At 46.9% G+C, this 13983-nt stretch overlaps 1 protein-coding gene across 14 annotated transcripts in view; it reads left to right on the top strand.

Annotated features, from left to right (window-relative positions):
* PNPLA6 (patatin like domain 6, lysophospholipase) overlaps positions 1-13983 on the top strand; it is a 79273-nt gene that overhangs the window by 35617 nt on the left and 29673 nt on the right. For 10 of the 14 annotated variants that reach the window (XR_014559309.1, XR_014559310.1, XM_083718356.1 and 7 more), the window contains exons 17-25: positions 1837-2042; positions 6306-6437; positions 7465-7588; positions 9576-9689; positions 11213-11288; positions 11368-11508; positions 11621-11684; positions 12671-12839; positions 13588-13770. Coding sequence is in view for 12 of the 14 variants with exons in the window: in XM_083718356.1 (XP_083574482.1) it covers positions 1837-2042; positions 6306-6437; positions 7465-7588; positions 9576-9689; positions 11213-11288; positions 11368-11508; positions 11621-11684; positions 12671-12839; positions 13588-13770 (1209 nt within the window). In the remaining 2 variants the exon portion in view is untranslated. Of the gene's footprint in view, positions 1-1836; positions 2043-6305; positions 6438-7464; positions 7593-9575; positions 9690-11212; positions 11289-11367; positions 11509-11620; positions 11685-12670; positions 12840-13587; positions 13771-13983 lie in introns of all 14 variants that reach the window. The other 4 variants (XM_083718366.1, XM_083718360.1, XM_083718363.1 and 1 more) reach the window with 1 other exon arrangement.

Below are 13983 nucleotides of genomic sequence, written 5' to 3'. Positions count from 1 at the left end.
TGCATTGACTCCCGGTAGAGTACAGGGTCAGATTTAAGGTGCTGGTTTTGACCTTTAAAGCCCTTCACGGCCTAGGACCCTCGTACCTACCGGACCGCCTCACCCAGGATGCCCCACAGAGAGCGTCAAGGTCCATAAATAGCAACACCCTAGTGGTCCCAGGCCCTAAGGAAGTTAGATTGGCTTCAACCAGAGCCAGGGCCTTCTCTACACTGGCTCCAGCCTGGTGGAACGCTCTGCCTCATGAGACCAGGGCCCTGCGGGATCTGATTTCTTTCCGCAGGGCCTGTAAGACAGAGTTGTTCCGCCTGGCCTTAGGCTTGGAGTCAGTTTGATTCCCTCCCCTTCTTTCTTTTTTCCTTTCTCCTCCTGTGATGAGGCTGCATTTTAATGTTTTAATGTTGCATTTTAATCTTGTTTTTAAGTTGTATGCATTCAACTTGTTTTTATTATTGGTTGTTAGCCGCCCTGAGCCTGGCTTTGGCTGGGGAGGGCGGGGTATAAATAAAACTACTTATTAGTATTATATTTTTATGTATGCTGTAAGCCACCCAGATGGGTGGATATAAATATTATCATCATTATTATCATCATTATTTTTCTAATGCTGGCATGGACTCATTTGCAACCCATTGAACTAAATTGACTCACAGTTAGCAATTAACACAATGAGATGGGCACTTGTGTACAAATTAACAAATCCTTGCACATCATAGTGGTCTAAGTTTACTGGGAGGTGAAAGGATTGAACCCAGAGCCTCAGGGTCCATGATTAGCACTTAACAAGCAAACCAGCTATGGAAGATATTAGGGAGATGTAATATCATAATTCCCTGTAATTGATAGACAGACTACTAATGCTTAGTTACCAAGAACTTGGCCTTCTAACTTTGCCACCTGCCTGATGGCCTCCGAGTTTCAGCTCCAGTTATCTTTCTTGCTTCAGCTCATGCAGAGACCAGGAACTGAAGACCCAATTGCACTCTAGATCTGGTTCCTGGTATATCTCCCCATGGCCTCAGGCTCTTAGCACCAGCAAACCCAAACACAGCAACAAGCAAATAGAACGAGTGTTTACAGATAGTGAGTTGCATGAGTTACTTGTTTTTCATCTTGCTGGAGGTTCCTCTCTGCCTTACATTTCTAATTCTGTGTTTTGCTGTTGCTCTGTGGAATTTAAAGCACAGACCCTTTTTTCTTTTTTTTTACATTTTTTGTCATGGACTAGAAAAGGAGGGGAATAAATCTATCGGGAGAGGGCATGAGAACTGGAGCAACAGAAAAGGAGCGGAATGCCAGGCTGGCTCCAAGAAGTATTTGTTGCCGCCGTCAGAATGCCCGCCCTGGAATTTTGAAATCTTCAGCAGAAACTGCAAACGTGATTTCGGATTGTAAGGGGCAGAATTCGGCTTTAAAAAATGTATAAAATACTGTGCTTTTAACCGCACCTTAGGCCAACCACAATTTCTCTCACCACCAAAGGAACACAAGCGAATAGCTAAGAGAACGTGCTGACACAAAAATCCACACATACATTAAGCAAAATAGAAATATCGCCTCCCGACCCCATCCCCACCCACCAAGGCCCCCTCCACCTCTTTTCCCCTTTTTTCTACCTAATGTAACCCTAATGTCTCAAAAATTAAACTGACCTGTGGAAAATGTAACTTGAAAAAAGAGACATTGCGCATACCTTTGTAAACCAAGAAAACTTTAATAAAATATTTTGTTAAAAAAATAATACTGTGCTTTTTCTAGAGCTCTGCTGTTGGGTTTCATGCTCCAAAGTGAGCCTGTTCCCTGGGGAGACACTGCTCACGCTGATCTCTCTTGCAGGATGTCAGTCTGCACTTTGTGCTTTGGGGCTGCCTGCACATTTACCAGAGGATGATTGACAAGGCCGAAGACGTGTGCCTCTTCCTGACGCAGCCCGGAGAGATGGTGGGCCAGCTGGCCGTGCTTACTGGGGAGCCGCTCATCTTCACCATCAAGGCCAACCGCGACTGCACTTTCCTCAAGATCTCCAAGTCCGACTTTTACGAGTGAGTGGCACGTGAATGCGGTCATGGAACTCCAGCGTATACCATATTTTTCGCTCTATAAGATGCACCAGACCATAAGACGCACCTAGTTTTTGGAGGAGGAAAACAAGAAAAAAAAATATTCTGAATCCCAGAAGCCAGGACAGCAAGAGGGATCACAGCGCAGCAATCCCGCTTGCTGTCCTGGCTTATGGGATTCAGAATATTTTTTTCTTGTTTTCCTGAAGGCTCCTGTTGTCCGGGAGAGGCTGCGCGCTGCTAAAGCTCCCCCAAGAGCCACGCTCCCTTTTAAAGAGCATGTGGAGCATGTGTGTGGCTCTTGGGGGCTTTTCCCCGAGGAGGGAGAAGGGCAGCCCTTCTCCTTCCTCGGGGAAAAGCCCCCAAGAGCCGCACACACACTCCACGCAGCTCTTTAAAGGGAGCGCTGAGCAGAGCATCCCGCCTGCATTCGCTCCATAAGATGCACACATATTTCCCCTTACTTTTTAGGAGGGGAAAAGTGCGTCTTATAGAGCGAAAAATACAGTAGTTAGCAGAGTACAAACACATTGCAAGATTCCCCTCCAAAATAGACCAGAGGCAATTGTATTGCATCCAGCAGAACTTTACTGCTACTGAAGGCAAATGAGCATAATGGTCACAAATCCAATACATTCAGGGTTGGCACTGTCCATAAGGAATCCACTTGCATTAGACTTAACTTACAGTAACTTATAATAAGACTAAGCCTTAACACTATCTATCTGCAGAACACCACACCAGAAGGAAAAGAGATAGAAAGAGAAAGTGAAACCCAGACGCCTTCTGGCCTCTTATTATAGTCTGAACAACCACAAGCAACGCGCACCTAATAATGTATTAACAATAAATTTATAACATTATATTGTTTCTCAGTTCATAAACAACAAACATGTAAACGTGCATAATGATAGGAGTCCAATAAATGTTCTATGAACAGAAATATTTGGCGTAGTCAGTGACTATCAAAGAATACTGAGATGGAGGCAAAAAGCCTTTCAACAGTCAATATCCTGCAAATATGCGGTGGTAAGTGCTCCAAATGTAGAAATACAGTATACCGAGAGCAGCAAAAGACAGCAGCAAACAGAACAGTTTTTCCTGGATAGATGAACTGTTTCAAAGATGATTCTTTATCAGCAAATAGATTGTCCATACAGGTACATCTAATAGCAATGGATCAACAATCACTTAAAAGTGTAGTAAGCTGATGGAACTCGACTCCTATAATTTGTGACTTTATGCATGTTTACATGTTTGTTGTTTATCAATTGTGGAACAATATAATGTTACAAATTTATTGTTAATACATTATTAGCTGCATGTTGCTTGTGGTTGTTCAGAGTTTTCTGTTTTGCAACACAGGGGATTTTCTTTGTTGTATACTCTTATTACAGTCAGCATGACTTTGACAGAAAGAGATAACAGGACCAGTTTAAGCCAGCTGTACTCAGCTTCTCTGAAGGAATAACCCAAACATGAGGAACCTTCTGCTAGTTTCTTTCACCCAGAGAAGCTTCCAGAACCCTCTTGAATTAAGTAGAATAGGAAAGATCACACACATCAGATCAATACGTTCTGCACTAAGAAATGCAAACTGAGAAACACATCTCCACCCACGCCTTGCCATGCGGTACCTGTTTTTTCCCCACCTGCCCACCTGTCATTCCTCACTCCTGGACTCTTGATATTGTTCCTCAAGTCTTGCCTAGTTACTTCCACTCTCTTCGCCTTTGCCATCCTTCCTCCTCTGCTATGTGATCCAGGGAGGGTCAGGTGGGCAGAATGAAAAGCCCAGATTCCATTCATTCTTCATTCTGGTAATGTGGCTACAGTCCGGGGACAGGGGGAGGAGAGGGGCTTTCCTATCCTCCACCACTAAGGATTATTCATTCCTTTCTTGAGTAGCAAAGCAGCCACTGGAAATCTTTTACTTTTTCAGCGTGCTGGCTAATCTCTTTGAAAACAAAAGGATTGGCTGGGATGGTTGAAACTGGTACTATGACAGTCCCCATCTTTTTATTTTAATATTTATTATTCATTTATTATTCAGGGCAATGGATTAAACTGGTTACTATATTTTTTTTAAAAAAAACACACCAAATGTTGTTCTGCAAAACTCAAGCGTACAGTAAAACCATCCGTTTAAGCCAGTAAAAGCCACACCAGTTAATTAAAAATAAATAAATAGACCTGATGATCATGAAGTACAAAAGGTAAAGATGAGCACAATGTCATGAGGTTCAAAAGGGAAAATTTATAACTTACCTTAGAGACCATTCAAAGAGTTAAAATTGTTAGCCGGATTGTAATAACACTTGCAATGTAGCAAGAATTATGGAAACAATTGAGATATTAAAATTTGGATTATTATAAAAGATGCTGGATAAAAGGATTAATAACGAGACCCACAGAGGGGGAAGAGGGAAGTCCAGAGATTTGTGGGAATCTTGTATTTTTGGAAAGTGTTGTGGTATGACTGGAATTTTGCACATGTAAAATCAAATTTTTAAAAATTGAGGGGGGAAATAAAAGTTCAAAAGGGCAGATCAAAGTGTGCGATCATAAAATCCCCGACGTGGGGATCCAGGGCACAGTCCTTCAATGGCTGTGCTCGTTTCTCTCTGGTCGGGGACAGAGGGTGGCGCTTGGGGGGGAATTGTCATCCCGCCACTCTTGGTGTGTGGTGTGCCCCAGGGTGCAATACTCTCCCCGATGCTTTTTAACATCTTTATGCGCCCCCTCGCCCAGCTTGTCCGGAGTTTTGGGCTGGGCTGCCATCAGTATGCTGATGACACCCAACTCTATCTGTTGATGGACGGCCACCCAGACTCGGCCCCAGACACACTGATCAGATGCTTGGAGGCTGTGGCTGGATGGTTACGTGGGAGCCGGTTGAAGTTAAATCCTTCGAAGACAGAGGTCCTCTGGCTGGGACGGGACGACATGGGACTGAGGGGCAACTCCCATCTCTTGCGGGGGTGCAATTAGTGCCAGCACCGTCCGTTAAGAGTTTGGGTGTAATCTTCGATACCTCCCTCTCCATGGAGGCACAGATTGCAGCTATAACAAAAGCGGCATTTTTTCATCTCCGCCAAGCTAAGCAGTTGGCTCCTTACCTCTCTCGCCCTGACCTAGCCACTGTGATCCATGCGACGGTCACCTCCAGACTGGATTATTGTAACTCGCTCTACGTGGGGCTGCCCTTGAGACTGACCCAGAAACTCCAGCGGGTGCAAAATGCCGCAGTGAGACTCCTTACGGGGTCTTCGCTTAGAGATCACATTCATCCGGTGCTATACCAGCTGCACTGGCTCCCGGTGGAGTACAGGATCAGGTTTAAGGTGCTGGTTTTAACCTTCAAAGCCCTATACGGCCTAGGGCCCTCGTACCTACGGGACCGCCTCTCCTGGTATGCCCCACAGAGGAACTTACGATCTTCAAATAAAAACACCTTGAAGGTCCCAAGCCACAGAGAGGTTAGGCTGGCCTCAACTAGAGCCAGGGCTTTTTCAGCTGCGGCTCCAACCTGGTGGAACGCTCTGTCACAAGAGACAAGGACCCTGCAGGATTTGACATCTTTCCGCAGGGCCTGCAAGACAGAGCTGTTTCACCTGGCCTTTGGTCAGGGCGCAGCCTGACTCCCTCCTTTGGCAATCTTTACAAAACTTTAGTTTATGGTTGCCATCAATTTTGATTTTAATTCATTTTTATAATGTTTTATAATGTTGTACTGTTTTAGTGTTTGTTAGCCGCCCTGAGCCTGGCTTCGGCTGGGGAGGGCGGGATATAAATAAAATTTATTATTATTATTATTATTATAAAAGTTCAAAAGGACAGATCTTAAAGCACGATCATAAAATTATTATCCTTACAATCGTAATTAAGATCTTTGTGTTCAAAAGGGCAGGGCCCACTTTTAGCTGTCAGTAAAAGCCTGAGGGAAAAAAACACATCTAAAAGCCTGAGGGAAAAAACACATCTTCAAAAGAGTCCCGCTCCCCGTTTTTGGGGAGGGCTGTTCTGCTGTTAGTAGTGACTCAGTTCTGGTATGTGAATTGGCCCTTGCACTGAGCCCAGGCACTTTTCCAGCTAGCCTTGTACAGTGATCCCTGGCTGGCCTTTCCTGGGTCCCAGTCAGAAGTGCTTCCTGGGGCTGGCCCTGGAAATGCAGGGCTGCGGGGGGAACCAAACTGGGGCAACTTCCTCTACCACTAACCTGCGATTCTTCCCCCCCCCCTCCAGGATTATGCGGGAACAGCCCAGTGTGGTCCTGAGTGTGGCTCACACGGTAGCAGCTCGAATGTCTCCCTTTGTGCGCCAGATGGACTTTGCTATTGACTGGATGGCTGTGGAGGCTGGCCGGGCACTTTACAGGTAAAGGGCAAGCACTGTTGCCCCCCATGCCCAGCCTGTGCCCAGAACCCCCCATTTCTCCTTGGCGCAGGGCTCTGAAGTTATCCTCCCCACGGGGCAGTTTCTCGTCCTTTCCTGCTGCTTCAGTGCGGGGAGTGGATCAGGAGCTTCCAGGACATCACTGAAGGAGGACCCTCTTGCTAGGAAGCCCCAGTGGGTCCTCCCCCCCCCCCATGCGCCCCATGTCACCATGTTTCCATCCAAACCTCTCTCCAAACCACTCTCCAAACAGCCTCAGCCCAGTATGCCTCAAGGAGCACCTCCACCCCCATTGCTCAGCCCTGAGGTCCAGCTCCAAGGGCCTTCTGCGCTCTACATGGGGCTACCTTTGAAGGTGACCTGGAAACTACAAGCTAATCCAGAATGCGGCAGCTAGACTGGAGACTGGGAGTCTCCGGTCTTGAAAGACCTACATTGGCTCCCAGTAAGTTTCCAAGCACAATTCAAAGTATTAGTGCTGACCTTTAAAGCCCTAAACAGCCTCGGTCCAGTATACCTGAAGGAGCGTCTCCACCCCCATTGTTCTGCCTGGACACTGAGGTCCAGCTCTGAGGACCTTCTAGCTGTTCCCTCCCTGCCAGAAGTGAGGTTACAGCGAACCAGGCAGAGGGCCTTCCCGGTAGTAGGGACCATCCTGTGGAACAGCCTCCCATCAGATGTCAATGAAATAAACAACTTTCTGACTTTTAGAAGACATCTGAAGGCAGCCCTGTTTAGGGAATTTCTTAATGTTTGATGCTATATCGCATTATTATTATTATTATTATTCTGTTGGGAGCTGCCCAGAGTGGCTGAGGAAACCCAACCAGATGGGCAGAGTATAAATATATTATTATTGTTGTTGTTGTTATTATTATTATTATTATTATTATATCTCTCTTTGGTGATGGCCTCTGCTGTCCCCTAAAGCCAGCCGTCGAAAGAGATGCCCTGCAGAGAGGGGGAGGGCAATTTGACCAGGGTTTCCTCCTCTTTCCATTTTTCCCAGGCAAGGCGACAGATCCGACTGCACCTACATTGTGCTGAATGGCCGGCTGCGCTCCGTCATCCAGAAGGGCAACGGCAAGAAGGAGCTGGTTGGGGAATATGGCCGTGGAGACCTCATTGGAGTGGTGAGTCGCTATTAAGCGGAGGGTTGCAGAAGGGGGTCTTGGAGAGTGTAATGGCAATTGGGGTTGCTTGTGCGTAAATTCCAAACTGCTCCGAGCTGATTGTATAGCTGGACCTTTCCCTGGTTTGGCAGCCCTAACAGCGCGACTGTCTCAGTCACTGGCAGAATCCGTCAGTGGGCATTTCCTAAACTTCTTCCAACATAAGAATTCCTTAACAGCCAATCTCCTCCTCGCTTCTCTGCGCGGAAGCCTTCTGCGCAGAGTGGGTGTGCCAAGCGGAGGTCCTGCACTCTCCTCACTGATCTCACTGGAAGAGTCTTGGAGCCTCCCCTCCGAAGTACTCTCAGCCTCTCCTTTCTTCCTGGTGTCACCTTGGTTTCCCTCCCCAGCTGAAGCTCTCTCTCTCTCTCCTTGCTGGTTCCCTCTCCGGCATCATTAGGGAGCCTTACCTCTCCACTCGGCTCCGATGTCAGTTCCCTGACAGAGAGGAATGCTAGGCAGCTTGCCTGCTCTGTGTGTCTGGCTAAGTCCCCTCCAACTCTGCAATTCTAATTACAGATAGGTAGCCGTGTTGGTCTGCCATAGTCAAAACAAAAAAAATTCCTTCCAGTAGCACCTTAAAGACCAACTAAGTCAGTTCTTGGTATGAGCTTTCGTGTGCATGCACACTGTGTATCTGAAGAAGTGTGCATGCACACGAAAGCTCATACCAAGAACTGACTTAGTTGGTCTTTAAGGTGCTACTGGAAGGAATTTTTTTTGTTCTGCAGTTCTAAGTCATTGAATGGATGCTTCTGCTCCCGGGTACAGTCTCTCCCTCCCTCTCCCTCTCCCCCAACTTCCCCTATCAAATCAAAGGCATTGGTAACTTCTAGGGTTTACAAGCCATAACTGAGACCCAACTGTGCCCACTTGCTCCTCCCTCCTTGCAAAGTGTTGTGGTTTGGTTGGGCAGATAGTGAGCAGAAAATACAAGTTCAAGGTGGGAAGTTGTCCAGGGGTGAAAGGCTCAGGGAGACAGACCGGAAAACAGAGTGGTTCTACAAGTGATTCTACAAGTAGGGTTGGAGAGACCCCATTAATTGCCGACCGAGAATTTCACAGCACCACCAAACTGCGCTCTCTATCAGCATACCCTCTGTTCCAGCAGAACATTGGGACTTGCAGCAAATGTTAGATTCCTTGCAGATACAGATCCTCCTCTGAGCAGATCCGTGTAGTTGGTGAACTATCTGCAGCAGCCTTGGGACCTGCTCAGGGGAGGTCTTCCTGGAACAGAGGCCTATTTTCTTGTAATTGTGACAAAGAGACCTACCCACCCAATTTGGTCCCAAAGGTTGTTCTTGGGAGAGAGGGTACAGTGGCCCCTTTCTTCCTTTAAGCTGGACTTACAAGCATCACTATCAGACTCTTGCCAAATCATTAATCATTAATCATAAATCATTAATGCCAACATATTATTTGTCAGGCACAGCTCTGACACCATCCGTTTCATGCGAGGAATTCTGCTTAATGTGACCCCGATGTTAGAATTCCTGCTCCATGATTGCAGTCATGGGATTTTTGTCTTTCACATGACAGTATATGTTTTGGCTCCACAGAGTGGGAAGTGACGGAGACAGGATGTTTGAGTTACTGTGTTCCGTGAAGTGGGACTATTGTCCTTTGTTCTTTTTCTCTTTGCTGTCCGATGCTAGAGAGAGAGGGAGCCATGTTGCAGTGCTCCGTGTGTATTTATATGTAAATAAAGTAGATTAGCCAAAATGCTGAGGTTTGTCACACATGATGCACAAACTCTGTGGATCCCTAAGTGTGCCAGTGTCGGTTGGCATCAGTCGCTGTGATGTTCAGGCTAAAGAAAGCTTATGAAGCTCCCAAATGATCAACCAGGAGGGAGGGAACATGTCAGTCGGGCATGTGTCTCTGCCAGGGTCCTACTTGAGTGTAGGCTGAACTCCTGACACCCCTGCCCCTCTTGCCCCTTCAGGTAGAAGCCCTGACTCGCCAAGTCCGAGCTACCACTGTCCACGCTGTAAGGGACACAGAGCTGGCCAAGCTCCCAGAAGGGACCCTCAACAACATCAAGCGACGGTATCCTCAGGTGGGTGGTGAGGAATTCTGTGCTTAAGAAATACCAGATTCTGCCTTCAAAGTAAGTTATGTATGAGGGTTCACAAACAGGTCCCGAACTTGCGTACTTTAATTTGTGCAACTGGTTTGAGGGCTTATTTCAGCATCATTTGTAATATGAAACTCCTGGCATAGTAAACATATGGGATAAGTGTTTGGGACAGAAGATGTACCCAGGCAGAGTAGCTTTATAAACACTCAAAGTAAAGAGAGTAGTGGTAAAAGCGCAAGAGAGCAAAGCTTGGAGCCATAACAAAGCACTTTTCTAACATCTACCACACCATTGTAAGCAGTTACTGCCCAAAATATGTATTAAAATTCCATGAGAATAAATGCACAACGCACAGAAAAAAGAGAGTTGACTTTCCTGGTGATTATAAAACAAATTAGCAATTTCTTTTTCTGCCTGCAAACTCTCTGGACAGTTTTTAATTGGGTGCTGGGCCCTCTGCTTGTTTCAAAATGAACTTAATCCCAAGTTTGTTGAATATGACCAGAGATGTTGCTGAGACCCACACATCTGATTGATGAAGGCAGGCAAATCCTCATATTGCAGTTTCTCCTGGACTGCCGTGAACTTGCTGTGCCATGTAGCAGAAAGACCCTCTGAAACACACGCATATTGCATCACCTTGGTGAGTGAGAGCAGCTACAAGAAGTTGCTACTTCACACTTAACATGATGCCTCCTACAAATATTATTATCAGGCTAGAGTCCATTGCCCCATAAAGGGTAGCTGGAGAGAATCCTACCAAGGGGTACACTTTAGAATTGCTCTTGAGTGCCTGAGTGAAGCTGTAGCCAGAAGTGATGACATTCAGGGAGCTATTTTTAAAAATGTGTGCAGGAAGTTATTGTTGTTTTATTTAGGACCTTGATGCGGGTGGTGCTGTGGTCTAAACCACTGAGCCTCTTGGGCTTGTGGGTCAGAAGGTTGGCAGTTCGAATCCCCACAAACGGTGTGAGCTCCCATTGCTCTGTCCCAGCTTCTGCCACCCAGCAGTTTGAAAGCACACCAGTGCAAGTAGATAAATAGGCACCACTGTGGCGGGAAGGTAAACAGCATTTCTGTGTGCTCTGGTTTCCGTCAGAGTGTCCCGTTGTCAGAAGCGGTTTAGTCATGCTGGCCACATGACCTGGAAAGCTTTCTGTGGACAAACGCTGGCTCCCTCAGCCTGAAAGCGAGATGAGTACCGCAACCCATAGTCGTCTTTGACTGGACTTAACCGTCCAGGGGTCCTTTACCTTTACCTTTTTTGTTTAGGGAAGACTAGAGGAAGGGCTGTCCTGTGAGCTTCAAGCAAGGAAGTGGCCCAGCCAGCCCCTTGCTCATAGTATATCCAATACCTGGCTCAGAGCCCCACATCAGATGAATGTGTGTGTTGCTCAGGAGCTGGCAACAACAGCTCACCCGGCTTTCTGCTTAACCAGGCTGAGCATGCCAGAGATACTCGCTGGTTCCTGTGTTTTCTTGACTTCCTCTGCCTTAAACAGGTTGTCACTCGCCTTATACACCTACTGAGCCAGAAGATCTTGGGTAACTTGCAGCAGCTGCGTGGCCCTTTCCCAGGTAGGAGTGTGTAGAGAGTCCCATTTTCATTCATAGAATGCTTGGGCCAGCCACATGCTCACTGGGTCTCGTCCTCTAGGTTCTGGACTGGGCATGACCTCCAGCTCAGAGTTGACCAATCCAGCCAGCAACCTCTCCACGGTGGCCGTCCTCCCGGTGTGTGACGACGTTCCCATGGCAGCTTTCACCCTGGAACTCAAGCACGCCCTGAACGCCATTGGTGAGCCCAACTACAGCGCTCTTCTCTCTCGCTCTCACGCTCACTCTCTCTGTCTCCCATTCCTTGGCCCTGGCTCCACCAGTCATGACCACTTTTCTTCTGAATTTTTCAGGCCCAACCTTGCTTCTCACCAGTGACATCATCCGGGCCCGTCTTGGGGCCTCCGCCCTGGACAGGTATGTTCTCTGCGTGCTCCTGTGTACCCCTGCACAGGGTCCGAAGGCAGAATTGTCGTGATTGCCAGATTCTTCCAGGGGTTTAGAGGTTTTATTACATTTTCTGTTTTACAATTTCAAAAACTTATTTTACTTCCTTAAGATATCAATGATTTCCCTTCTTCTCTTTCCACGGTTCATTTTGCATATCACAAATCCCTGCGTATTTTACAAAAACTATACCATGCAGTATTCCATTATTGCATCCATCAAAACTTGTTTACACTGTTGAATTTATCTTAATGCTGCCAGCGTTTTCAGCTGTACACAGTTATTTCCCATATATTAGGTTTTCTAGAAGCTCAGCAGTGGTGGTGTAGTGGGTAAGAGCCGTAGTCTCGTTAAGCTGGTGAACCGGGTTTGATTCCCTGCTCCTCCACATGCAGCTGCTGGGTGACCCTGGGCTAGTCACACTTCTCTGAAGTCTCTCAGCCTCACTCACCTCATAGAGTGTTTGTTGTGGGAGAGGAAGGGAAAGGAGATTGTTAGCCGCTTTGAGACTCCTTAGGGTAGTGATAAAGCGGGATATCAAATCCAAACTCTTCTTCAGCAGGGTGGGCACTTTGCGGGGTCAAGAGGGGATAGGAAGGAGAGAGGCGAAAGGTTGACTTCCCTAAATTTATTCTCCCACCTCCGTTCCTCACCTTGAGTACCACCTAGTGAGGAGGATACAGTGAGAACATGAACGGCTGTCCTTTTCTCCCCAATTATAATTAAACATTTTTCTTTGGGTTGAAATAGAATTCAGGCTTTCAATGTTAGAGAAGTCTTGTTTGTGCAAGTCTGAAAGCTTGCCTTTTATTTTTAATATCATTGTTGTAGCTTTTAAAACACATAGTTGAATACTGCTTGTCAACCACCTTGGTAGGGTTCACATCCTGAAAGGTGGGCTATAAAAAATGGCAGTAAATAAAAATAAATTTCCCATGTCCCCAAACACCCTCCAGCATCCATGAATACCGCCTGTCTGGCTGGCTGGCCCAGCAAGAGGACATCCATCGCATTGTGCTGTACCAGACCGACTGCACCCTGACCCCTTGGACTGTGCGCTGCATCCGCCAAGCCGACTGCATCCTCATTGTGGGCCTTGGGGACCAAGAGCCCACCCTGGGCGAGGTGAGCAGGGTCTGGGAAGCGAGGTGTGCTCTGCTGGGATCGGAGGCCCGGGAGGGAGGGATCAGGGAGCCCTTGGCAGAGGCAAGAGGACGTACGTTGAAAATGTCTATAAGAATCAAAGAAAATTACTATAAATTAGTTTGGAGATGGTATTTAACACCAGTCAGATTAAATCAAATAAACAAGGAATATTCAGTGTTATGTTGGAGGGGAGGCCAGGAAACAGGGAATTGTGTTCACATGTGGTGGAGGTGTAAATCTCTACAAATTTTTTGGCAAAGGGTGTTTAAGGAGATAACACAAATCACTGGGTTAAAGCTGAGCGAAAGTCCAGAGGTAGCATTGTTATCAATTTACGATGGGGTGGAAGGTTATGAAGGACTCGCTCACAAATTTATTGACAGCTGCATGAATTATGATAGCTAAGAAGTAGAAGGGGCAAGCAGACTATAAAATGGAAGAATGGTATAAAGAGGTGTGGGATATAGCTATTAATTATAAAGGTGAGGAATATGTAGGAGAAATGATTTTGAGGAGATATGGAGGGAGTTTGTAGAATTTGTACCGTTAAAACAGAAAGTGGTCAAACCATCGCAAGAGGTGTTGAAATATTGGGAGGTTGGATAGTTACAATGGAATGGCCTTGGGGGTGGGGTGCACATTTTTATTCTTATTTATTTATGATTATTAGTTGATGATAAAAAGAGGACCTGCCCACCATGTCCTTCTTCTCTCTGCTTTTCCCCAGCTGGAGCAGATGCTGGAGAGCACGGCCGTCCGAGCCTTGAAGCAGCTCATCCTCTTGCACCGGGAGGACGGCCCCAGCCCTGCCCGCACCGTGGAGTGGCTCAACATGCGCAGCTGGTGCTCGGGACACCTGCACATCAAATGCCCGCGTCGGGTCTTCTCCAGACGCAGCCCAAACAAGCTGGTACCAGCCAATTCCACTTTCCCATGTGTGTTCGCCACCCAAAAGCCTGTCCCTTCATCCCACTGCTCTCCCTGGCAAGGCTTAGTTGCCCGTTCTTAGGAGGATGTTACTGCCTGCCCCTGAATCCATTTTGTTTGAGCTTAGCACCCTGGATCTCCTTGTCGTCTTCCTCGCTAGAACCCCACTCGCTTTTGCATAGTGTTTCCCTTCACT

Source organism: Podarcis gaigeae (assembly GCF_964106915.1).
Source record: "Podarcis gaigeae genome assembly, chromosome: 17".
Taxonomy (NCBI): domain Eukaryota; kingdom Metazoa; phylum Chordata; class Lepidosauria; order Squamata; family Lacertidae; genus Podarcis; species Podarcis gaigeae.
Note: the sequence above shows the minus strand (reverse complement) of the source record. Positions and strands in the feature narration are given on the sequence as shown.